At 41.3% G+C, this 24,189-nt stretch overlaps 2 protein-coding genes and 1 pseudogene across 12 annotated transcripts in view; 2 read left to right on the plus strand and 1 right to left on the minus strand.

The window, feature by feature from the left end:
- The window catches only part of FAM228B (family with sequence similarity 228 member B), an 86,191-nt gene that overhangs the window by 10,826 nt on the left and 51,176 nt on the right, over positions 1-24,189 (plus strand). For 6 of the 11 annotated variants that reach the window (XM_068563929.1, XM_068563925.1, XM_068563926.1 and 3 more), the window contains one exon: positions 22,509-22,636. In XM_068563929.1, coding sequence (XP_068420030.1) covers positions 22,541-22,636 — 96 coding nt within the window. In that variant the 5' untranslated portion in view covers positions 22,509-22,540. Of the gene's footprint in view, positions 1-21,526; positions 22,000-22,508; positions 22,637-24,189 lie in introns of those variants that run through there. The other 5 variants (XM_068563934.1, XM_068563933.1, XM_068563928.1 and 2 more) reach the window with 4 other exon arrangements.
- On the plus strand, positions 12,277-13,050 carry LOC137777776 (chromobox protein homolog 1 pseudogene; annotated as a pseudogene).
- On the minus strand, positions 16,111-20,642 carry PFN4 (profilin family member 4). The gene is made up of 4 exons (XM_068563936.1): positions 20,526-20,642; positions 20,097-20,234; positions 19,183-19,288; positions 16,111-16,190 (listed from the first exon to the last, which is right to left on the minus strand). The coding sequence occupies exons 1-4, from the start codon at positions 20,640-20,642 to the stop codon at positions 16,162-16,164; spliced, it is 390 nt and encodes a 129-aa protein (XP_068420037.1). The 3' UTR covers positions 16,111-16,161.

The following is a 24,189-nucleotide window of genomic DNA, read 5'->3' on the forward strand; positions in this document are numbered from 1 at the left end:
ATGTAAGAGCTAAAATTATAAAACTCTTAGAAGGAAACATAAAGGAAAAGCTCATGACTTTCGATTTGGCAATGATTTCTTGGATATGAAACAAAAGCACAGGCAACAAGAGGAAAAATAGGTAAACAGGACTACATCAATATTAAAACTTTGTGCATTAAAGAACACATCCACAGAGTAAAAAGGCAACCCATGGAATGGGAGAAAATGTCTGCAAATGATACATCTGATAAGGGGTTAACACCCAAAACATATATAGAACTCCTACATCTCAACCGCAAAAAACCCCCAAGACAACCCAATTGAAAAATGGGCAAAGTACTTGAATAGACATTTCTCCAAAGAAGATATACCAATGGCCAATAAGCACATGGGAAGATGGTCAACATCACTAATCATTAGAGAACTGAAAATCAAAACTGCAATGAGATACCACTTCACACTCATTAGGATGGCAATTATCAAAAACCAGAAAATAACGAATGTTGGCAAGGATGTGGGGAACCCCTGTGCACTGCTGGTGGGAATATAAAATGGTGCAGCTGTTATGGAAGACAGTATCACAGTTCCTCAAAATATTTAAAATAGAATTACCCTATGATCCAGCAATTCCTCCTCTGGGTATATACCCCAAATAATTGAAAGTAGGGACTCAAATAGCTATTTGTATAGCAATGTTCGTAGCAGCATTATTCACAATAGCCAAAAAGTGGAAACAATCCAAGTGTCCATCAATGATGAATGAATAAACAAAATGTGTTACATACGTTCAATGGAATATTATTCAGCATTAAAAAGGAAGAGCATTTTGACACATAGTACAAGATGGTTAAACCTTTTTTTTAAGTCTCAGGGTTTTTTTAAATATTTATTTATTTATTTAGGCTGCACCGGGTCTTAGTTGCAGCACATGGGGTCTTTAGTTGCAGCATGTGGACTCTCAGTAGTGGCATGCAGACTCTTAGTTGCGGCACGCATGCGGGATCTAGTTCCCCGACGAGGGATTGAACCCGGGCCCCCTGCATTGGGAGTGTGGAGTCTTACCCACTGGATCACCAGGGAAGTCCCAACATGGTTCAGCTTTGAAGACATTATGCTAAATGAAATAACCGGTCACAAAAGGACACTTATATGTCCACTTATATGAGGTACCTAGAGTTGTCAAATTCATAGAGACAGAAAGTAGAATGGTGATTGCCAGGGGCTGGAGGAAGAGGGAAATGGGGAGTTAGTGTTCAATGGGTATAGTGTTTCAGTTTTGCAAGATGAAAAGAGTTCTGGTAATGGACGCAGGTGATGTTTGCTCAAAAATGTGAATGTACTTAATGCCACTGAACTGTACACTAAAAATGGTTAAGATGGTAAATTTTATGATATGTATTATTTACCACAATTAATAATAAATAAATAGGGAAGTGGAAAAAACATATAAAAGTATAGAGAATAATATAATGAACCTCTGTATGCCCATCATTCAACTTCAACAGTTAACCCCTGGGCAGTCTTATTGTGTCACATCAGGAGAGACATAATGTCTGGTTGAGTCTCATTTCGTGTTGTAAGACATCCTGCATTCAGGTATTGCCAGGTGGCTCACTTCATTATGAAGTTCCCCCCATTAGGTTTTTCACCTGATCCCTCAGTAGCCATAGATGATCATTCTGTAGATCAGTTTTCTCCAGCTTTATTGTGCATAGGTATCACCTGGGGATCTTGTTAAACCATGTATTCTGATTCAATAGGTCTGAATTGGGGCATGAAACTCTGCATTTCTAACATGCTTTCAGGTGAAGCCCGTGCTGATAGTCCATGGATCACACTTGGAGTGGCAAGGGCCTAGATTATTTCATTAGGGCTTTCCTTTCTTTCATTAACTAATATTTGGTTACTGTGAGCCATAGCTTGTACCAAAAAAGAAAAAATATATAAACGGTATTTACCAAGCTTCAAAATAATGATTTGATTTCCTGGCATCTTCCAAAGATAACTTCTGATTTTTTTTAAAAAATGTAACATTATAAATCATAGACTTCAGCATAGCTGAGGAGTTTCAACCCATTACAGTTATTATTCTTTTTGAGGCTCAATTTGTCTCATTTTTGGACAGTGGGGCCTTGCTTTTTGGTATGGCAAGATGTTTCAGGCTCATCTTGTACATTTCCTGCTCAAATCTGGATTCAGTCATTTCTCAAAGGAGCCTGGTTCCTATTATTGGAAAATGGCATTTAGAGACCACAATCTGTACACAAGGGATGCCTGATTGCTATGGCTCTTGTTTCTAGTCCTTCCTAATGGACAGAGCTAGGAAATAACTATTTTTTTAAAAGAAACATCAAGAGTTTCAACTGATATTTCCAATTCAAATTTAGGATTATAGGGTTTTAACGTAATTCCTTTGAGTTTATATATATATTTCCTGAAAATCATGGCTTCTAATGATCTTAGTATACTTGTTTATTTGATTTAATCTATGCTATATTCATATAATTGTTCCAGAATACAATTATTATTAATAGTAACATGATCACTGAAAACAGTTTAAAATTTCATTGCTGTTCTTTTTTTTTTTTTCTTATTTATTTTCATTTTGGATGATCTGTCCATTGGTGTAAGTGAGGTGTTAAAGTCCCCCACTATTATTGTGTTACTGTCGATTTCCTCTTTTATAGCTGTTAGCAGTTGCCTTATGTATTGAGGTGCTCCTATGTTGGGTGCATATATATTTATAATTGTTATATATTCTTCTTGGATTGATCCCTTGATCATTATGTAGTGTCCTTCCTTGTCTCTTGTAACATTCTTTATTTTAAAGTCTGTTTTATCTGATATGAATATTGCTACTCCAGCTTTCTTTTGATTTCCATTGCATGGAATATCTTTTTCCATCCCCTCACTTTCAGTCTGTATGTGTCCCTAGATCTGAAGTGGGTCTCTTGTAGACAGCATATATATGGGTCTTGTTTTTGTATCCTTTCAGCAAGCCTGTGTCTTTTGGTTGGAGCATTTAATCCATTCACGTTTAAGGTAATTATCGATATGTATGTTCCTATGACCATTTTCTTAATTGTTTTGGGTTTGTTTTCATAGGTCCTTTTCTTCTCTTGTGTTTCCCACTTAGAGAAGTGCCTTTAGCATTTGTTGTAGAGCTGGTTTGGTGGTGCTGAATTCTCTTAGCTTTTGCTTGTCTGTAAAGCTTTTGATTTCTCCATCGAATCTGAATGAGATCCTTGCTGGTTAGAGTAATCTTGGTTGTAGGTTCTTCCCTTTCATCACTTTAAGTATATCATGCCACTCCCTTCTGGCTTGTAGAGTTTCTGCTGAGAAATCAGCTGTTAACCTTATGGGAGTTCCCTTGTATGTTATTTGTCATTTTTCCCTTGCTGCTTTCAATAATTTTTCTTTGTCTTTAATTTTTGCCAATTTGATTACTGTGTGTCTCGGCGTGTTTCTCCTTGGGTTTATCCTGTATGGGACTCTCTGTGCTTCCTAGACTTGGGTGGCTATTTCCTTTCCCATGTTAGGGAAGTTTTCGACTATAATCTCTTCAAATATTTTCTCTGGTCCTTTCTCTCTCTCTTCTCCTTCTGGGACCCCTATAATGCGAATGTTGTTGCGTTTAATGTTGTCCCAGAGGTCTCTTAGGCTGTCTTCATTTCTTTTCATTCTTTTTTCTTTATTCTGCTCCACAGCAGTGAATTCCACTATTCTGTCTTCCAGGTCACTTATCCATTCTTCTGCCTCAGTTATTCTGCTATTGATTCCTTCTAGTGTATTTTTCATTTCAGTTATTGTATTGTTCATCTCTGTTTGTTTGTTCTTTAATTCTTCTAGGTCTTTGTTAAACATTTCTTGCATCTTCTTGATCTTTGCCTCCATTCTTTTTCCGAGGTCCTGGATCATCTTCAATATCATTATTCTGAATTCTTTTTCTGGAAGGTTGCCTATCTCCACTTTATTTAGTTGTTTTTCTGGGGTTTTATCTTGTTCCTTCATCTGGTACATAGCCCTCTGCCTTTTCATCTTGTCTATCTTTCTGTGAATGTGGTTTTTGTTCCACAGGCTGCAGGACTGTAGTTCTTCTTGCTTCTGCTGTCTGCCCTCTGGTGGATGAGGCTATCCAAGAGGCTTGTCATTGCCCTTCTTTTTGTTCCTAGGATATATCCCCAAATAAGGACATACCACTCAAATTATTGTTTTTAATTTAGCATCACTTGAAATTATTCCTTTCTGTGTGGCTAACCTATCAACTGGAAACACAGTTAAGGATATTTCTTTAATTTTGCATTTTAGAGATTCTTTTTTTTTTACATTTTTAAGTTTGTTTTGAAATTATGTAAAACATTTACATGGTATCCAAATTAAATCTTCAAAACAGGGTACATTCAGAGAAATCTAGCTTCTATACCTGTCCCTTCCACCCTGTTTCCTCCCACTCCCTAAGGTAAACATTGGTTTACCTTAGTTTTTGTTTTATTCTTTTTTTCTTTTTTAATATTTATTTATTTATTTGGCTGCACTGGGTCCTAGTTTTGGCACTCGGGGTCCTAGTTGTGGCATGTGGGATCCTCGTTGTGGTGTGTGGACTCTTAGTTGTGGCATGTGGGATCCAGCTCCCTGACCAGGGATTGAACCCAGGCCCCCTTCATTGGGAGCGTGGAGCCCTAGCCACTGGACCACCAGGGAAGTCCCTTGTTTTATTCTTCTATTTTTAAACAATAAGCAAATATGTATAGATATGTTCACATATTTTCCTTTTCTAAGATAAAAATGTAGCATACCAAATATATTGTTCTGTATTTTGCTTTTCTCTGCTGAACAACATATTTTGGAGATTACTCTATAGCAGTTTATGTTCCTTTTTATAGCTACATCCATTGTGTGAATATACAAAAGTTTATTCAACAAGTCCCCTCCTGATGGATATTTGGATGGTGGTAGAGAGAGCTGAGATAGAGGAAATATGTTTGAATGCCCTGTGGCTGGAGGAGGAGCAGGGTGGGAGATGAGGCTGCAGAGATAGGCATGGGTCAGTCTATGCAGACTTGTTGGTCCTGTAAGCTTTTTATTATTACTCTAGAAGGAATGGAAGACTACTGAAGTATATTAAGCAGGGCTGTGACTTGATTAAATCTGCATTTGAAGAGCTCACTTTTACTGAAGCATAGTGTGTGGGTTAGAAAAGATGAGTGAGTGTAGAGAAATCTTTTAGAAAGTATTGCAGTAGCCCAGGTGAAAGGTGATGGTGGCTTGGACTAGGGGAGATGGCAGCACAACAGAGAGAAAGGGAAAAGTGAACGGTATTTAGAAAATAAAATTGACTACTTAGTGATCTTTCCGATATGGAGCTATAAAAAGGGTATCAAGCACGACCCCGAGATTTCTCACAACACCCCAAAGAGGCAGGCAGGTTATGAGGTCCAGATGGAGAAACAGATTCAGAGCTAAATGCCTTCTAGGACCTCAGAGCTAGTCAATGCAGAGCAGCTGCTTGAACTCAGGACTCCTGAGTTAGGCTGTCTCAGCAACACTCTCACCTAAAGGCTTCCATTGAAAGAGGAGGAAAAAGGGCAACAAATGGAGAGAAGGAAGGACACTGTAGAAATAGCTGGGCCTCACAGGAGAGAGAAGGAGGTATTGCTACAAAGTTGTAGGGGAGTTTATGAGGTTTCCCTTGGTGCTACACAGACTTTCTCAATCTCTGAGTGCACTAACCTCCCAAAGGGTCAGCAGAGAGTTCTGCTGCAAACCCCAGAAAACAGGTTTGATTTTCTTTTTTTTTAAATGTATTTTATTATTTTATTTTATATGTATATTTATTTATTTATTTTATTTTTGGCTGCGTTGGGTCTTCATTGCTGCGTGTGGGCTTTCTTGTGTTGTGGCACACGGGATCAGTAGTTGTGGCTCTCAGGCTCAGTAGTTGTGGCTTGTGGGGTCTAGAGGGCAGCCTCAGTAGTTGTGGCACATGGGCTTAGTTGCTCTGTGGCATGTGGGATCTTCCCTGACCAGGGATCGAACCCGTGTCCTCTGCATTGGCAGGCGGATTCTTAACCCCTGCACCACCAGGGAAGTCCCAAGGTTGATTTTCTTAAAACAAAACATCCCCTGCTCCAACCCCTTTTTGTCAAAATATAAATTTTGGGATTGGGTGGTAATTTTCAGATGAACTGGTTGCAGTGGCAGTATTCCACAGTCCTCTACGTCTCTGGCCTCTAAAGGGACTCCCCAAAGGTTCATGTTTTAGCAGAACAAGAAAGATCTTCTGTGTTAGGAATGAGGTGGAAGCATGTGTCCCAGAAACCCAACTGATGTGAGGGTACAGCTGCTGCTGCTTATCCTGAAAGGTAAATGGAGGTGGGGCTATAATCTCTCCCAGATGTCCTCTGAAGGGTTCTGCGCAGTTCTGCTGAGTCACCTTAACACAGCAGTTTCTGTGGTAACCAAGCCCAAGCTAGGGCAGCCCAGCAGCTCAGTGATGACTCATGGTTCTGGAACAGCCTAAGGGCTGACCTTTCCCTAGAGAAGCTGGGGCAGTCCACCTCTGGGTACTGTGCCAGCTTCTGTCCCTGCATGACTTTCTCTGGGCTGTTCCTCCCCTCTCTCCATGGGTACTCCATCCTGAGGTTGGCAGGGCGAATCCCAGGAGCAGGGATTCAGGAAGGCTCTAGGAGAGGAAAAGGCTTGGAGTCCTCTTGGTGGAGTTGCCTGTTTGGTTACCTGCCCCTGCCATCTTCCTGGGCATGTGGGCCCAGGGCATCCATATCGCTCAGGGCTCAAGACATTTCTTACTCCAGGCAGTGGTTTTCACACTTTTTTATTTGCAAATAGACAAAAATCCTTTTCAAAAACTATGTGTCCCCTCTCACATTTTTAAGTTGAGATCTAAAATATTTCACCTTAACTTTAAGTAGTGCAAAAGATATGATTTCTGGTCATAAATACTGAATTTAAAACTCTTATATCAGGCTTTTACATGTGTGAAGTGGAATTCAGATTTCAGAGCAATTTGATACTATAATCATCCACTAAAAAGTACCCAAACAAGTTCTTCTTTAAACAGTTAGAAGTTTTAAAATTTCATTTTTCTTCCAATATTTATATTTTCATTCTACATAAGAATTATATCCTGCTATATTTTATGCTTTATTGATCATTCTTATCTGCAACAAAATATATGTAATCTGACATTAGTTTAAAATTTTATTTTCTGTGACCATAGGGCTATAAGTGTTAAATTTCTTCTGGATTTAATTATCATTACAATATTATTAGTGCACAGCTGATCAAAACAACATTATTTTAAATTATTTTTATGTTATTTAAAGTATTATTTCAGGGGAATTTCCTGGCAGTCCAGTGGTTAGGACTCTGTGCTCTCACTGTCGAGGCCTGGGTTCAATCCCTGGTCGGGGAACTAAAATACCATAAGCCACATGGTGCGGCAAAAAAAAAGTATTATTTTAAATATTAGTAATTATTGAACATAAAAAGTAAAATTTTATTGGACCGTTGGTGAAGCTGAATTTTTCCAAATAATTATTATATCTATGGATGGATATTAATTATTGCTAGAATGAGACTGGGCTCAACGTTAATTTCTTTCTGTTTTTCATTTTGATGGACAAGCTCTGAGAAACCTAATTTGCATAAATTAGATGGGAAAGAAATTTCATTATAGGAATGTCAGCCAATTATTTGAATACCTCTGAGTTATATGATAAAAACCATATAATGATCTATCATCAAAAACTATTTTCAGTGATCTATTAGCTGGCAACTTAATTAGGTATTCCTTCAATTTTGTTGAAAACAAAGATTTGGAAACCACTCAACCTGTAAAGGATAAGTTACCCAGTCATAAGTGTCATTCCGGTTCTCAGCTTCTGGGATTATGCCAACAAAGCTTTGCAAAGATTTATCAAATGATTATTAATTATTTCTGCTACTTTTTCACTTAGAGGCACTTTATTTTTATTTATTTATTTTATAAATTTATTTTATTTATTTATTTTTGGCTGCGTTGTGTCTTCGTTGCTGTGTGCGGGCTTTCTGTAGTTGCAGCGAGCGGGTCCACTCTTTGTTGCTGTGGGTGGGCTTCTCTTTGCGTTGGCTTCTCTTGCTGTGGAGCACGGACTCTAGGCGTGCAGGCTTCAGTAGTTGTGGCTCACGGGCTCTAGAGCACAGGCTCAGTAGTTGTGGTGCCTGGGCTTTGTTGCTCCGCGGCATGTGGGATCTTCCCAGACCAGGGCTCGAACCCGTGTCCCCTGCATTGGCAGGTGGACTCTTTTTTTTTTTTTAATTTAAATTTATTTATTTTTATTTACTTATGGCTGTGTTGGGTCTTCGTTTCTGTGCGAGGGCTTTCTCTAGTTGGGGCAAGCGGGGGCCACTCTTCATTGCGGTGCGCGGGCCTCTCACTATCGCGGTCTCTCTTGTTGTGGAGCACAGGCTCCAGACGCGCAGGCTCAGTAATTGTGGCTCACGGGCCCAGTTGCTCCGCGGTGCGCGGGCCTCTCACTATCGCGGCCTCTCTTGTCGTGGAGCACAGGCTCCAGACGCGCAGGCTCAGTAATTGTGGCTCACGGGCCCAGTTGCTCCGCGGCATGTGGGATCTTCCCAGACCAGGGCTCGAACCCGTGTCCCCTGCATTGGCAGGCAGATTCTCAACCACTGCGCCACCAGGGAAGCCCCGAGGCACCTTGCTTAAATTGATATACTCAGGAGGATATGGAAAGTAAAAGTGTTAATTCCAATACACTTTTGCTAAGACAAGTTTTTGGACCAAATCCTTTTACCTTATCATGTGCTTTAAATATATTTTTATTAGGGGAGGGGAGGGGTAAATTGGGAGATTGTGATTGACATATACACACTACTATATATAAAATAGATAACTAATAAGAACCTATTGTATAGCACAGGGAACTCTACTCAGTACTCTGTAATGACCTATATGGGAATAGAATCTAAAAAAGAGTGGATAACTGTATATGTATAACTGATTCACTTTGCTGTACAGCAGAAACTAACACAACATTGTAAATCACTATACTCCAATAAAAATTAATTAAAAAAATAAATACATTTTTATTAATATTTTGGAGTTGTAGACTTAACCCATTTATGAAAAACATCTGTGACATTCTTATTGGCAAAGCCAGCCATCATTGTTTTAAACTAATCAGCCAAGTCAAATTACTTTGTATCAGAAAAGATTTCTCATTTTTCAAGTAATCTTTTTTTTTTGGTGTTTTGGCCACGAGGCATGTGGGATCTTAGCTCCTCAACCAGGGACTGAACCTGCACCCCCGGAATTAGAAGGTGAAGTCTTAACCACTGGACTGCCCCGGAAGTCCCTCAAGTAATCATATTAATTCATGTCCTTATGATAACTGTCTTGCTTCTGAATTTTAAGAAACATAAAGACAGGGAGTCTTTCTCTCCTAGATGAATTATGATACAAAGATTTTCACTGTTTCTCAGTGATGCTCTTTTTGCAATATTCTCTTGGGACTCTTCTTCACATATGATGTATTTTTGACACTGGAGGATGGAAGAGGTCATTAAATTTAAAAATATTGAGAATTTTCCTTTCCTTTCCTTCGGCACCCTGCAGTTTTTACCCTCCAAGCCAAGCATCACAGTAAGATTGGGGCTGGATGAGAGTAGGCCTTTCTTTTGTATACTGGGAGAAAGGCGGTTGGAGATGGGAGATGGAGGAGAAGAACTGGCATTACTGCTCAATCACAGCAGATAAATTTTAGGAAAGTACATATGGAAGTTGAAGATCTGGGAAAAATGAACCCCTTAAGTCCATTCATGCCTGTATGTGCCATTTAAAGTCTTTGTGAACTACCAGGACATATTTCCCTTGTTTGGAGACTGCTGTTTCAGAAGATCACCTGCTCCCTGGTCACTTCCACAGGTACTGTGTCACTACCATCAAAGGGTCCCTTTTGTGGGTCCCCATGAGTAGCTAAGCCCAACTGGAACTTTGTAGTGAGAACTGTAGGAAGCAACTGGACCGCCTTACATAGGAGGGTTCCAGACAATGAGGCATTTGCCTTGATGAGGTTTATGAAAAAGGCTCCCACTAGGCACCCAACAGTGCAGTGTGTGTGTGTCTGGGAAATGCTGGTGAGTAGCCAAGAGGCTTCATGATGGCCTTCAGTACTTTAGAGATCACTGTGATCCAGGGTCAGACCTTCTGCCTTGTAGGCTCAAAACCCCAGCTTGTCAGCATGTGGAGAGTAGGTGTACAGTCCACATAACTAAGTTACAACATTCAGATGTCAATGTGCTAATTTAAAAGGAGAAATCATTGGCAAGAGGTCTGACCCCAAAATCTATAGGTAGATCTACATGGAAAGCCAAATGGTGAGCGAAGATTCTGGACAAGGTGGGATGATTGAGATGAATTGAATGTTTAATACTTAATCTGAGATGAATTGAATGTTTAATACTTAATCTGGCTAAGACAGCAAGATATATCCATCTCTATACCTGGTACAACCTTGCCATTAAGATCAGAAGTGATATAATAAAACATATTTAGCCTTTGTCCCTGGTTCCTGGCAGAGAGTTCCTGAAACTCTTGGAATTTTGTGAATGATAGGAGTGTCTTTTGTTATTCATGCTAATGAGGGGCTGGATATCTTTAGAATGGGGGCTAGTCACTAGTCGATTAGATTAGAGGGTTGAAATTTTCAGCCTCAACCCCTGATCTCTGGGGAGGGGAGAGGGACTGGAGACTAAGTTCAATCAGGTGGCCACTGACTTAATTATTCATGCCCACTAATGAAACCACCATATAAAAACCCTGGAACAATGAGGTTTGGAGAGCTACCTAGTTGGTGAACACAATGATGTACTGAGAGAATGGTGCACCAGAGCATGGAAGCTCTGAGCCCGTTCCCCACCTCCGGTACCATGCCCTAAGTATTTCTTACATTTGACTGTTCCTGAGTTGTATCCTTTATAATAAAACTGTAATCATAAGTATGGCACTTAAGTTCTTTGAGTCATTCTAGGAAATTATCAAACCTGAAGGGAGGGTGGTCAAGGGAACCCCCAAATTTGTAGCCAAGTCAGAAGTGTGGGTAATCTGAGGACCTGGGAGATGTGGCTGGCTTCTGAGGTGAAGGCAGTCTTATGGGGCTGAGCCCCTTCACCTGTAGGGTCTGCACTAACTCCAGGTAGTTAGTGTCAAAATAGGACTGAATTGTAAGACACCCAGTTGCTGTCAGAAAGTTGCTGCTAGAAAATACCAGACAACTTGAATTGTTTGCTCGAAGATCCTCCCACCTGGAATGGCCCAACGAGCCTTTGCTCCCATGACTCCTTATCTAGGCTTCCCTGGCTGACCAGCTTCCACTTCTTATGGTTACATCTCCCTTCTACACACATCAGCATGTTCAGATGTTCTAGTCTTGTGGGCCTGAGTGCTATCCTTTGCATGTCTCTGCTGTAGTCCACTCTGTTTTGATAATATAGTATGACTTTAGCCTGAAGCATTGATAGCCCAGCCTTCTGTTTAGCTCTGGGCCTTGGCATGCCTGGACTCCTTTGGAGTTGTATCTAGAAGTCCCCAAATGTTTCCTGGCTTGTCCTGCAAACCTCATGAGTATCGCTATATCGTACAGGAGCAACTGTCCAGTGTCACCATGATGTAGCACTATCTGGATTCAAATAGTAACCTGCCTCTCTGGTCTCTGACTCAGCCAGTTCAACTGACTGCATTTTCCTCTCTTTCTCATTTACTGAGGCACTTGGTTAAGATTGCCTCAGACCCAATCCCACAAGCATAGGAAACTGATGAGTTAACAGCTGAATTACATATAACTCCCTCCCCGCCCACCTACCCCCACAAAAAACCCTGCCTCTTATTAACCATGGTGTAAAACTTCTCTGTTAACAAAACAAAACAGCAACAACAAAACTACAGAGAGCTGTAAAGTTTCTCATACTCTGACCCTGAAACTCCACTTCCAGACCTAAGGAAATAATCAGACACAAATAATTATGTAAAAGTTGTAAACTGCAGTGTTATTTATAAAGTGGAAAAGTGGATATAACATAAATAACTAACAAAGAGGAATACTATGTGATATGCAATGATTAAAATATTTTCTAAGCAATTTTAAATGAAATACAAGATTTTATAACACTATGCTATATGAACAGGGTGGGTTGTCAACCATCCGTGTTGATGATTTAGGTTAGGTTAAAATGTATATATTACGGTTGCCACTCCCCTGGCTGGCCCGACAAGACACGCCAGTAGCGCGGCACCGATTCCTCTCGGGCTTGTGGGCGCTGCTCTGAGCAGCGTCACCCTTTATACCAGAAAGCTGGCAGGCACTATGGGGAAAAAACAAAACAAGAAGAAAGTGGAGGAGGTGCTAGAAGAAGCGGAAGAAGAATATGTGGTGGAAAAAGTTCTCGACCGTTGAGTGGTAAAGGGCAAAGTGGAGTACCTCCTAAAGTGGAAGGCGTTCTCAGATGAGGACAACACATGGGAGCCAGAAGAAAACCTGGATTGCCCCGACCTCATTGCTGCGTTCCTGCAGTCACAGAAAACAGCACACGAGACAGATAAATCAGAGGGAGGCAAGCGCAAAGCTGATTCTGATTCGGAAGATAAGGGGGAGGAGAGCAAACCAAAGAAGAAGAAAGAAGAGTCAGAAAAGCCACGAGGCTTTGCTGGGGGTTTGGAATCAGAGCGGATTATTGGAGCTACAGACTCCAGTGGAGAACTCATGTTCCTGATGAAATGGAAGAACTCTCATGAGGCTCACCTGGTCCCTGCCAAGGAAGCCAATGTCAAGTGCCCACAGGTTGTCATATCCTCCTATGAGGAAAGGCTGACGTGGCATTCCTACCCCTCCAAGGATGAGGACAAAAAAGATGACAAGAATTAACTCTCCTGAGTATCAGCCCCTGTCACATCTGACTGTGGGTTTCAAGTGGGGAAAGAAGGAGTTCTACTTGTCTTGACACCGTAGAGGGGGCTTGAGAAGATGTCCTTTGAAGACCCAGTATAGTTTCTGTGCCCTAAATTCACTAAATTGCTTTAAAGCCGCTCCATGCTGTATAGTTTGCACACCCATCCCAGTGGAGGGGAAGGAGGGTCAGTGTTTCAAGGCAACTCATTCTGAACTTTGCTGAGAAAACTAAAGGGCCTTCTATGAAGGACAAAACTTGCAGAATGGGATGTGGGAGAGCAAAAGATATTGTAGATCTTCAAAGAGCATCTCCACAACCCACAGCCTTCTTCCCAGTAGTGTTAACTCTGCATTTTTACAGTGTAGCATGTATGTAGTTTTTGGCTATTTCTGGTGTATTATTTGGGGTGGGAGGGATGGGGTGGGAAAGAAGGGAGATGGGTTAGGATCATTTTTGTTAAAATTTGGGGCCTGTTGGGGGGAAATGGTGAAACAAAGGAAAGAACAACTAATGATGATTTGGTTCTGTGTCCAGAATATTTCATCCTTTCAAAAAATGTCATTGGCAACCTACCTGAGGACTGTGAGAGACTGTTTAAAAGCTGTGAATGCCTGAAACTTAGAAGCCAAGGTGTTCCCTGCCTGAGCTTAACGCTGTTCCCAAAAAGCATTAAGCTTTGGTAACTTCTTAACTTTCTAGTTAAGAAGTTACCAAAGCTGCCATTTGGGGGATGGAAACTGGTTGAGAAGGAAAAGTCTTATTGGAGTGTATACACAGGCAGATCATTCTGTCTTAGAGGTGCTAATTCTTGAAATTGACAAGAAGACCCTTTCTTTTCCAATTTTGAAGTTAAATATATCAGCTTCTCCATCCAAGCCACTGGCTGAAGTATCTGGGGAAGGGCAGAGGGTGGTATAGGAGATGGGAGAGTAGGCAAAGACAAGGGCCGGTGCTCTTAGGGTGGAAAACTCTTGGAGCCTCTGTTTTTTGAACTTTGAAACCATTGGTGGCAGGGTTCAGTCACTGACAGCACAAGTTCACTGAGTCACTTCAAGAGTTGAATAATTTCTGAAGCCCTGGTCTCAGGAGAAGATTAAATTTTTATACTGGGGCAGTGGTTCACTTTAAAACAAAACAAATTTTTTTAATCCTAAGAATTAACTAAAACCCCAAACGCTGTCTTGAATCATGAGATCCATCAGTTCTTGACATCATTTAGACCTGCATCTAGAACTCCGTTGTAAAACCTTTTTAGGCATGTGTTAGGTTTCTGTGAAAAATTTGTTTAAATGTTAAACTTCATACCAACACTGTCAGTTTTTGTCTTAATAAAACTATAGATTTATATTAAAAATATGTATATATTATATGCACTGAAAAAAGACTGGAATAACAAAAACTATCAACAGTTTAATGTGAAATTATGAGTAACTTATTTTCTCAAGTGTTTTTATGAGTGTATATTACTTTTGCAATCAAAATTATAAAAGTTTCATATAAGTACTGTTTATACCACAGCATTGCTTGATGTCCTTTGAGTTACCCTGAAGAAAGTAGCCTTTTCTCCTTTGGCCCCATCCATCTTCCCAGTTTCATTTATCATTCTCTCATACATACTATTTTCCAGCCACACTGAACTTCTCACCATTCTTTTCACACAACAGGAACTTGCATATGCTATTCCTTAAACCTGGAATGCTTTTTGCTCTCTTCTATACTTACTTATTCTTCCAGATTCACTTCAAATGCATTTCAGGCTCCTGAATGCACAGTTGATCGCTTCAGGCTTTACAGTTCTTTTTTTATATCTGTTACAGCATTTATCACATGGTAATGTGACTCAATTATAAATTTTCTTCACTAAATTGTAATCCTATCTGCAGTGGAGTGTATATATTATTTACTTTTGTATCAACAGTACCTAGCACACAGTAGGCTACTCAACGAATGCTAAATAAGTAAATTTTAAATGTACTTTTACCTCTAACTCAGAAAAGAATCAAGCAGCTGAACAGATAAATGAATGAATGGACTAGTGGTCAGCTTGACCACCCAGAACAAATCTGTAGTACTCGGCACCCAAGCTCAGAAAAGGAATTGTATTGGAGGTAAGCTCCTTGAAAGGATGTTATACAAAACCTGAAAATGGGAGAATTTTATAAACATTAACAAAAGACACTTTGCCTCAGATAGCATGCTTTTGGAATTCAGAAAACTGCATGATAATGTCAAGAAATGCCAGTGGCCTATGGTATTCCCTCCCTAGGGACACTTGGAGGCTGTATAAGCAGACTGGCCTGGGGTTGCTATTAGGAGAAAGAAAGATGCACCATGGCCAGGAATGATCAGGGTAGAATCCTGAATTTTCAAAATAGGTTATATATACTCTCTACCCTCATCGTTCTGATCATCACCTAGGAGGTGACCAAGAGGAGATGAACCCTTTCTGGGGAAGGTTGTATTCATTGACCACACTAAGTTGCGTGGACTAGGAGGAAGTGAGGGAGGTGGAGTCAGAAATCTTTTTGAGTTGATTTTTGGGAAGACCTTTCCAGTGCTCAACAAAATCAGATGCCTGCAGATGGTGGGGAGTGCAGAATATCCCTCAGATACCTTGATGAGTGGCCTGTTGTTGGGTGGTCTTTACATTGGTTCCCCTTTTCCCCAGGTCCCACAGGGGTGATGTGGACCAGATAGATGCCACACATGCAGTGAGCTGCACTCTAGAACAGGAACACTGAGTTCAGGGAATCTACCTCTTTCAGAGCAAGCAGTAAGCAAGCTTGCTCTTGGTTCTGAAGGGAGACATCACTTCATTTTTCAAGGTGGCTTCCTGCAGCATAACCCTGAAATGGTCTGCATGAAGAGTGATTAGGGCCTTGTATTCTTGGCATACCCAGCAAGATGTGTGGGAATACAGAGACTCATGGAGGAGTCTCCCAACAGATATGCCCTGTGAAACTATCAATGCTTCACATTCATGCCAATGACCAACACTAAAAAAAAAAAAAAAGGAACAAATGAAGTGGACTAAGTAATTCCAATTAAAGAAGAGGATCTCTTGAAATAAGAAAAATTGCTTCCTTAACTCATTCTTCCTTTTCAGTATCTTCTGCCTAGTATTTTTCAACCACAATATAAGGCATTACTTTTTCTTTAGGATGTATAGTTTTCTTCTAAAATCATAAAAGCTGTCTTTCATAGTCCTCTGATGACTTAATTTCCTTTTCTTCTTAGATATTCTCCTGAAAGAAAACAGAATATGGTTATTACTTATGAACAGTACATTATCACAATATGATTCATTCATTTATTCCATAAACGTTTGTAACTACCATGTACTAGGCACTGTGCTAAGTACTTGGAGATACAAGGATGACTGGATAGTTAAGACCCAATCCCTGACTTCAAGGAGTTCATTGGCTATTAGGGGATATATATATATATATACACATATACACATATACACATATACACATATACATATATACATACACACAATGCTCCTAGAATCTTTCATAATAAAAAATTTTAATAGTTCTTTATTTCCCAAATTTTCTATAATTGTCATGCATAATTTTTGAAAGAGAAAAATATAATTAAAAGAAAAACAAGTCAAGGAAATAGAAGTAATGAGACATGAGGGAATTCCCTGGAGGTCCAGTGATTAGGACTTGGTGCTTTCGCTGCAGTGGCCCAAGTTCAATCCCTGGTTGGGGAACCCGCAAGCGATGTGGGCGCAGCCAAAAAAGAAAAAAAATTGAGACATGAGATAAGTAACTGGCTCCTGAGTGGATATCAGCCTCATCCATCCCTCATGAGCATTCAGTCACTTCCAGGATAGCCTATCCCTTCCCAGAGTAGTGAGATCTTAGTGGAATGATGTCAGCCCTGTCCTTCTAAATAACACACATTCTTTGCAGTCTCTTGTAGCCCTAAGCACTTTTTAGTGCAAGCCACAGAATCTACATTACAGTGGTCAGGCAACTTCTCTGGTCTTCTCCACAGGATACCTGGGGAATTAGCCCTGGGCCACAGCTGATAGGATAGAGTCTGGCCTCTTTAGAGCCTAATTGCTCATCTTCCTGGCTTCCTTTTCTGCATAGCTTTAATTCGATAATTAGCCCAGATATACAAGTCTCTGTTCTGTCCTCCTGCTCCTGCCCTACTCTACTGAAACTGAACCTCCCTTAAATCCTGACACCTGCTCAGGAAAGATCCTCGGTGGTTGTAATTGCCTGTTCCTCCCATGTTGGAGTTCATCCCTCCTGTTCGGTGCTTCCTAAGTTGTGTCTTGCCTACGCTCAGTCCTATTTGCTCCTAGAATACCTCATTGCCAGCTGTGTAGCATGGTTTATGACAATCCATGCTAGGGAACTATTTATGACAACTGTGAAGGTCTGTACTTATATACATTTTGTGTGTGTGTAGTTTCTGTGACGGTAGTTAATTTCTCAATTAATCCTTTAAGATTCAGCTGTCTGAAAAATGGTATAGATGATCTTATTTGCAAAGCAGAAATAGAGACACAGATGTAGAGAACAAACTATGGGTACCAAGGGGGAAAGGAGGGGGTGGGAGGAATTGGGAGATTGGGATTGACATATATACACTATAGATACTATGTATAAAATAGATAACTAATGAGAACCTACTGTATGGCACAGGGAACTCTACTTAATGCTCTGTGGTGACCTAAATGGGAAGGAAATCCAAAAAAGAGGGGATATATGTATACGTATAGCTGATTCACTTTGCTGTATGGTAGAAACTAACATAACATTGTAAAGCAACTATACTCCAATAAAAATTAATAAAAAAAAAAAAGATTCAGCTGTCTGGAGCCCTCCCAGATTCTGCTAGGCAGAGGTCATTCATTTATCTGTTCATCAAACATGCATTAATTTCCTACTCATCATTAGACACTGTTTTAGGGACTGGATTAAGAAGAAATTCTTGCTTTCTAGGGGCTCACAATCAAGGTAAACAAAGGACTCTAATGTCAGTAATAATAAAGGTATGCATAAAATACATAGCACAGTAGAGAGAAGCCCAAGATCTGATTTGGGTTTTCAATGATGATTAGGAATTTGCCAACTAGATGTGAAAGGGCAGGGACAGAAAGGTAAGATATTTCAGGCAGATAGGGCAGCACGTATCGTATAGAGGCATGGAAGGCAGAGACTATCTTAACCAGCTTTGATTTCCTAGCTTATTAGGATAGTGCAGTGCACATACATGTAGGTCGTCACTGAGAATTCGTTGAAAGAATGAAAGATTGGCTGCTTTCCTCACTCGCAGAAGTAGATAGAGGATTCTACTATTTCAAAGGAGTGTTCAAGCAACTCCAACAAAAACTTTTTTTTAGAAATTTAAATTTAGGGGACTTCCCTGGTGGCACAGTGGATAAGACTGCGCTCCCAATGCAGGGGGCCTGGGTTTGATCCCTGGTCGGGGAATCGGGGAACTAGATCCCCCATGCATTCTGCAACTAAGAGTTCGCATGCCACAACTAAGGAGCCTGCCTGCTGCAACTAAGACCTGGCGCAGCCAAATAAATAAATAAATAAATATTTTTTTAAAAAGTGACTACTAAAACTGCTAAAAAAAAGAAATTTAAATTTAGATTAAAAAATCTAAACACAGATACAATTTATCGTTTATTAAGCTCAACTCTCATAATTTCCCAGTTAGTTCTACATTAGATCTTTATTTTAAAACATAGAGACATGGAAGGGGAATGCAGCAGATACCAATAAGCCTGGGTCACAGTAATTTCTTTTTCCGTAGAAAATCCTTTTATAGAGGATGGCCCCCAGCAACTACATCTCTGCTTTTTTACCCTGCCCTTCCCACCTCCTAACCCCAGCTGACTGATATAAAGGTAAACTATATGACCTAAGACTTGTCAGATCAGGGTTCTAAAAGAAATTAAGAGATAGGATGCAAGGCTCGACCATGACACCACCAGGAAAGGAGGCAGTCTGCAGTGGGATGGAACAAAGCTGACCCTCTTAGGAGGAGAGACTAGAGAAGAGTTCTAGCAGTGTTCCAGTCCCTGGAATCCATTTTCCTTGTGGCTCAGCTGCACTCTGTCCTTTCACCAGTTATATAAGTAACCCCGGTACCCTCCCTATAAATTCCTCCTTTCTACCCTAGCTGGTTTGATTGGGTTACTTGCAGTCAGAAGACTTGACTACCACAGGGAACAAAGACAGCCATTGGGAGCAAACTTACCCAATTTCTCTGTGGCTTCCACACAGACACTAGGATACATGCCCTCAGTGTAAGTTGCCACCAGAAGATACAGATGGGTCTTCACAACAACCACACCAGTGTTTTCCTAGATAAAAATAAAACAGAATGCCCTTCTCTTGGTTCTAATTACAGGACAAGAAGTTACACGCCAGCCACATTTTTCACCGTTTCCTGACTTCCATATTCATTATGTTTATTTTTGGACTCTCCACTCTTTTTCACTAATTTAGTTGTCAAAAAGTTTCAGACTGTTGTAATAACAGCATGTGTATTCTGAAAAAAGCCCCCGAATTGATTGTAATATACCCCTATCCCAGTGAGAACAACAGATGTCATGGAAAGGAAATACATTTTGGAATTAGATAGCTCTGGGCTTGAATCCCAGCACCTCCATTTTCTGCTGTATGACTATGGAAGAGTTATTTAACCTGGTTAAGCCTCAGTTTCCTCATCTGTAAATGAGGCTACTTAGTTTATAATGTGGGTGAAGTGTGCCTAACCCATAATATAGGGCATCCAGAAATATGACTGTCATCCCCTTAATTCCTTATAGGCAACAGTGAACCAACACACGTTTTAAGCACAAGAGTAATATCACTTTGCTTTTTAAAAAAGGAGAATGTAGAGTATGAGGGATAATTGCAGTGGAGAGAGACAGTTCAGGCACAGTTCAGTTGATAAATTCTGGAATGAACATTTCTCAAAACCAGGCTCTCTGCTAGTACTTTCTTTTACATGTGCCTTCCTGGCACTAGACTGCTATCTCAAACATTGCCATTGCAGTAACAGGCTTAGTCTGTTTTAAAGATAGGATCAGGAGAGGCACTGAAAATTGGAGTCAAATTCTTTTCTTAAGGTTTTTACGAAGTTGTCTTCAAATCTTGAACACTCACACTCTTAGCATAAAGAGAATAGTCATCTGCCCGGACACATTTGTAGTCCTTCTCCTTGAAATACAATCCTTCTCTTCTGGTTTTCAAAGGGTTCTTGGCAAATCCATTCACAAGTGTTTGGACATCACTGGGCATTACCTGCGGAGGTTAAATAGACTAGAAGTTGGCAACCTATGGTGGGCTGGTCAAATTTGTCCCACTACCAGTTTTTGTAGGCCTGCAAACGAAGAATGGTTTTTACATTTTTAAGTAGTTGAAAAAAAAATCAAAATAATAATATTTTGTGATATGTAAAAATTACATGAAATTCAAATTTCAGTGTTCATAAAGTTTTATTGGAACATAGTCACTCCCATTCTTTTGTGTACTGTCTATAGCCTTTACAGAAAAAGATTTAAACTCTTATGCCCAAACCTGTTTTTTTCTTACACTAAATCCAGGTGATGCTACACATAGGCTCTGCTCCTGGAGTTTGATGAGGGCTGCACTGTCCACATGCTTTGTTCCCAGGAGTGTATCTAACAGTAAGTTCTGCAAATGGCTCATGCGCCCTCAGCCCTGAAAAAGGGAACTGCAGTTGAAACGATCTGCTCTGGCTAGCTTTTAAAAGCCCTGTGAATACAAATGTCCCTAAGACACCCCGGACAGCTTTAACATCAGCATGTGCACTTTGAAAAGATGAAGGGTGAAAATGGAGTTCCATCATCCAGTGCCCACCAATACTCAAGAGGAAAACAGAATCATAGAAAATCAGTTCACAAAGAGGGTTATGAGTTTGGAAAATCACAGCTCGTAATTTTCTATCTATGTCAATGGTTTGCATCAGAATCACTTAGGATTAAAACTAAAAAAATTAAAAACCTGACGAAATGGAGAACTACTGAAGTAAACAAGACTAAATGAGGTATACTGGTCATGAGTCCTCACGTTCCCTTCCCGCTGACCAACATCAGCACCAACTATGGGCACTGATCAATACTCCAGGGACTAAAAACACCTTAAGGCACCTAAAGCGACATTTTCCGCACAAGTTCCCAAGTCTTCTTGGGCCCTCCTCATCGGGGCAAACTCCACAAACACTCGTCATTCCAAGGGATCCTAAGGGCAGGAGCCCCTTGCCCGCCATTCCCTTACGCGGCGATTTGGCCCACGGGGGTTCCCTGGAGCGGGGTTACTGAGGGCGAGGGAGGGTGTGTTAATGTCCAGTCTGGTTGGCTGCGGAGACGCACAGGAGGGGCAGGGGGTTTGGGGGATCGCGGCGGGCCAGACCAGGAGAAGCCCTCTGGCTCTCGGGAAGAAACCCAACACTCAACCAAAGGCTGGCTTGAAGCGCATGCGGCGGTCAACGGACGCGGGGGGAGGCGGGGCGAGAGGGCGACGAGCCCAGCTATTGGCTGCGGCAGCTGCCCGTCACCGAGAAGCGCTATGGCTCCGACCGCAGACCACGACCAGTCCTTGCGCGCCAGAGCTACGACTTTCCTGGTTTCTTCTCAGCCAGACGGGTCTGCGGGAGCGTATTTGCGCGGGGCTCAGGGACACAGCGGCCGAGTCTCCGGACCGGGCGGTCCTGCGAAATTCGGAGTCCTCCGGCCGCCTCGGCGGGGCGCGGGCTCCTTGTCCGCCGCGGCGGAGGGGTCGCGGGGTGCTCCGACCGAATCTCTGGACGCGAAACGTTCTTAGTCTACCGCGGCGACGGGCGCGAGCTGACTGGGCCTCAGGTGGGACGGGCTCACTCTCCCGCCGCAGCCGACTACTCAGGCGCCGTGGGCTGTCGGGCCCGGCCCTGTCGTGGTGCCAGAGAACCGAAGGCCCTGCTAGTCGAGGGAGGGGAGCTGAGGTACCTGTCGCGGCCTGCAGCTTTTCCTCCAGGACGGGCGGAGGCCACACGCACCTTGCCAACGGGGTAGGAGGGAAGGGGCAGGGTCGTGGGTGCTTCTCCCTCAGGCACGGGCTGGACGGGGCTGAGGGGCTGGGGGTGGCGGTTTGGGCCTGTCAGAGCTTGAAGACAAGCTGATTGTGTTCAAAAGCCCTTCCTTCCTTCTCGAAGAAGCCCATCCTGGGTGTGCTTCAGGAGCCAGAAGGCTGCAACTCTGCCCACTCCGAAAACTGCAGATGCGACTCCTAGAGGCCAGGCTGAGAATTGCCACACCGGCTCCATTGGGCCACGTTGTGGGAAGCCTGGGATTCGAGGGGACGGCGGGTGGGTCTGGAGAGAGCTCCCCTGCTTAAAGGAGGCTGGCTCGGAAGACACCAGCAGAAGCCTGGGTGAAGGCCCCTCTCCTTAGGGAAAGCGTGGGTGTCTAAAGCTCAGAATACGTTCCACGTCTGTTCACGGCCACGAATAGTGATTATTAATCAAATAGAAGAGAGAATAAATCTGAATTCTCGTTACTAAGTAAGCTAATTTTTTAGTTTTTCTAGGGGCTCTGTTATTTGTGACCACAATGAAAAGTTCAGACGATGATGTGATAACTGACAGACTTCCCAAGCTCAAGAGCTCAAACGAATGGCTGGAGCCCCAGCCACTTTCCTTCATGGAGGTACAGTAGTAATGGCGTTCTGAAGTTTATACTTGGGTGGTTGCACTGACAAGTAGCCTGTGCTAAATATATTATTCTCTGTGTTTTCTATTCTGTTCTTTATTATCCCTTTCTTTCTATTAACCTTGTGTTTACTTTGCTCTCCATTTTCTAGTTTAACATGGAATCATAGGTCATTGCTTATATACCTTTTCTAGTATAACAAAGTTATAAAGTTTCTCCGGAAGCACTGCTTTAACTGCATCACCCAAATTTATATATGTTGTGGTTTTGTTTTTTTAGATTCTTTTTTTCTACACAGCTTTATTAAGGTATAATTGATATACAATAAACTGCACGTATTTGAAGTGTACAGTTTGATAAATTCTTAGCTATGTATTCACACATGAAACCGTCACCGCAGTCGAGACAGTGAACATATTCAATACTCCCAAAGTTTCTTCATTGTGTGCCTTTGTGAGTGCCCCCTCCCTGCCTGCTTTCTATCACTATAGTTTATTTTATTTTATTTTTCTTAAATTTTATTTTAATTAAAAAAATTTTTTTTTAATTTTATTTTTTTTATACAGCAGGTTCTTATTAATCATCCATTTTATACATATTAGTGTATACATGTCAATCCCAATCTCCCAATTCATCCCCCCACCACCACCCCCCCACCACTTTACCCCCCTTGGTGTCCATATGTTTGTTTTCTACATCTGTGTCTCTATTTCTGCCCTGCAAACCGGTTCATCTGTACCATTTTTCTAGGTTCCACATGTATGTGTTAATATATGATATTTGTTTGTCTCTTTCTGACTTACTTCACTCTGTATGACAGTCTCTAGATCCATCCACGTCTCTACAAATGGCTCAATTTCGTTCCTTTTTATGGCTGAGTAATATCCCATTGTATATATGTACCACATCTTCTTTATCCATTTGTCTGTCTCTCGGCATTTAGGTTGCTTCCATGTCCTGCCTATTGTAAATAGTGCTGCAGTGAACATTGGGGTGCATGTGTCTTTATGAATTATGGTTTTCTTTGGGTGTATACCCAGTAGTGGGATTGGTGGGTCATGTGGTAATTCTATTTTTAGTTTTTTAAGGAACCTCCATACTGTTCTCCATAGTGGCTGTATCAATTTACATTCCCACCAACAGTGCAAGAGGGTTCCCTTTTCTCCACACCCTCCCCAGCATTTGTTGTTTATAGATATTCTGATGATGCCCATTCTAACTGGTGTGAGGTGATACCTCATTGTAGTTTTGATTTGCATTTCTCTAATATTAGTGATGTTGAGCAGCCCTTCATGTGTTTGTTGGCAACCTGTATATCCTCTTTGGAGAAATGTCTATTTAGGTCTTCTGCCCATTTTTGGATTGGGTTGTTTGTTTTCTTAATATTGAGCTGCATGAGCTGTTTATATATTTTGGAGATTAATCCTTTGTCTGTTGATTTGTTTGCAAATATTTTCTCCCATTCTGAGTGTTGTCTTTTTGTCTTGTTTGTAGTTTCCTTTGCTGTGCAAAAGCTTTTAAGTTTCATTAGGTCCCATTTGTTTATTTTT

The sequence above is a fragment of the Eschrichtius robustus genome, chromosome 15, assembly GCF_028021215.1.
Source record: "Eschrichtius robustus isolate mEscRob2 chromosome 15, mEscRob2.pri, whole genome shotgun sequence".
NCBI classification, from domain to species: Eukaryota; Metazoa; Chordata; class Mammalia; order Artiodactyla; family Eschrichtiidae; genus Eschrichtius; species Eschrichtius robustus.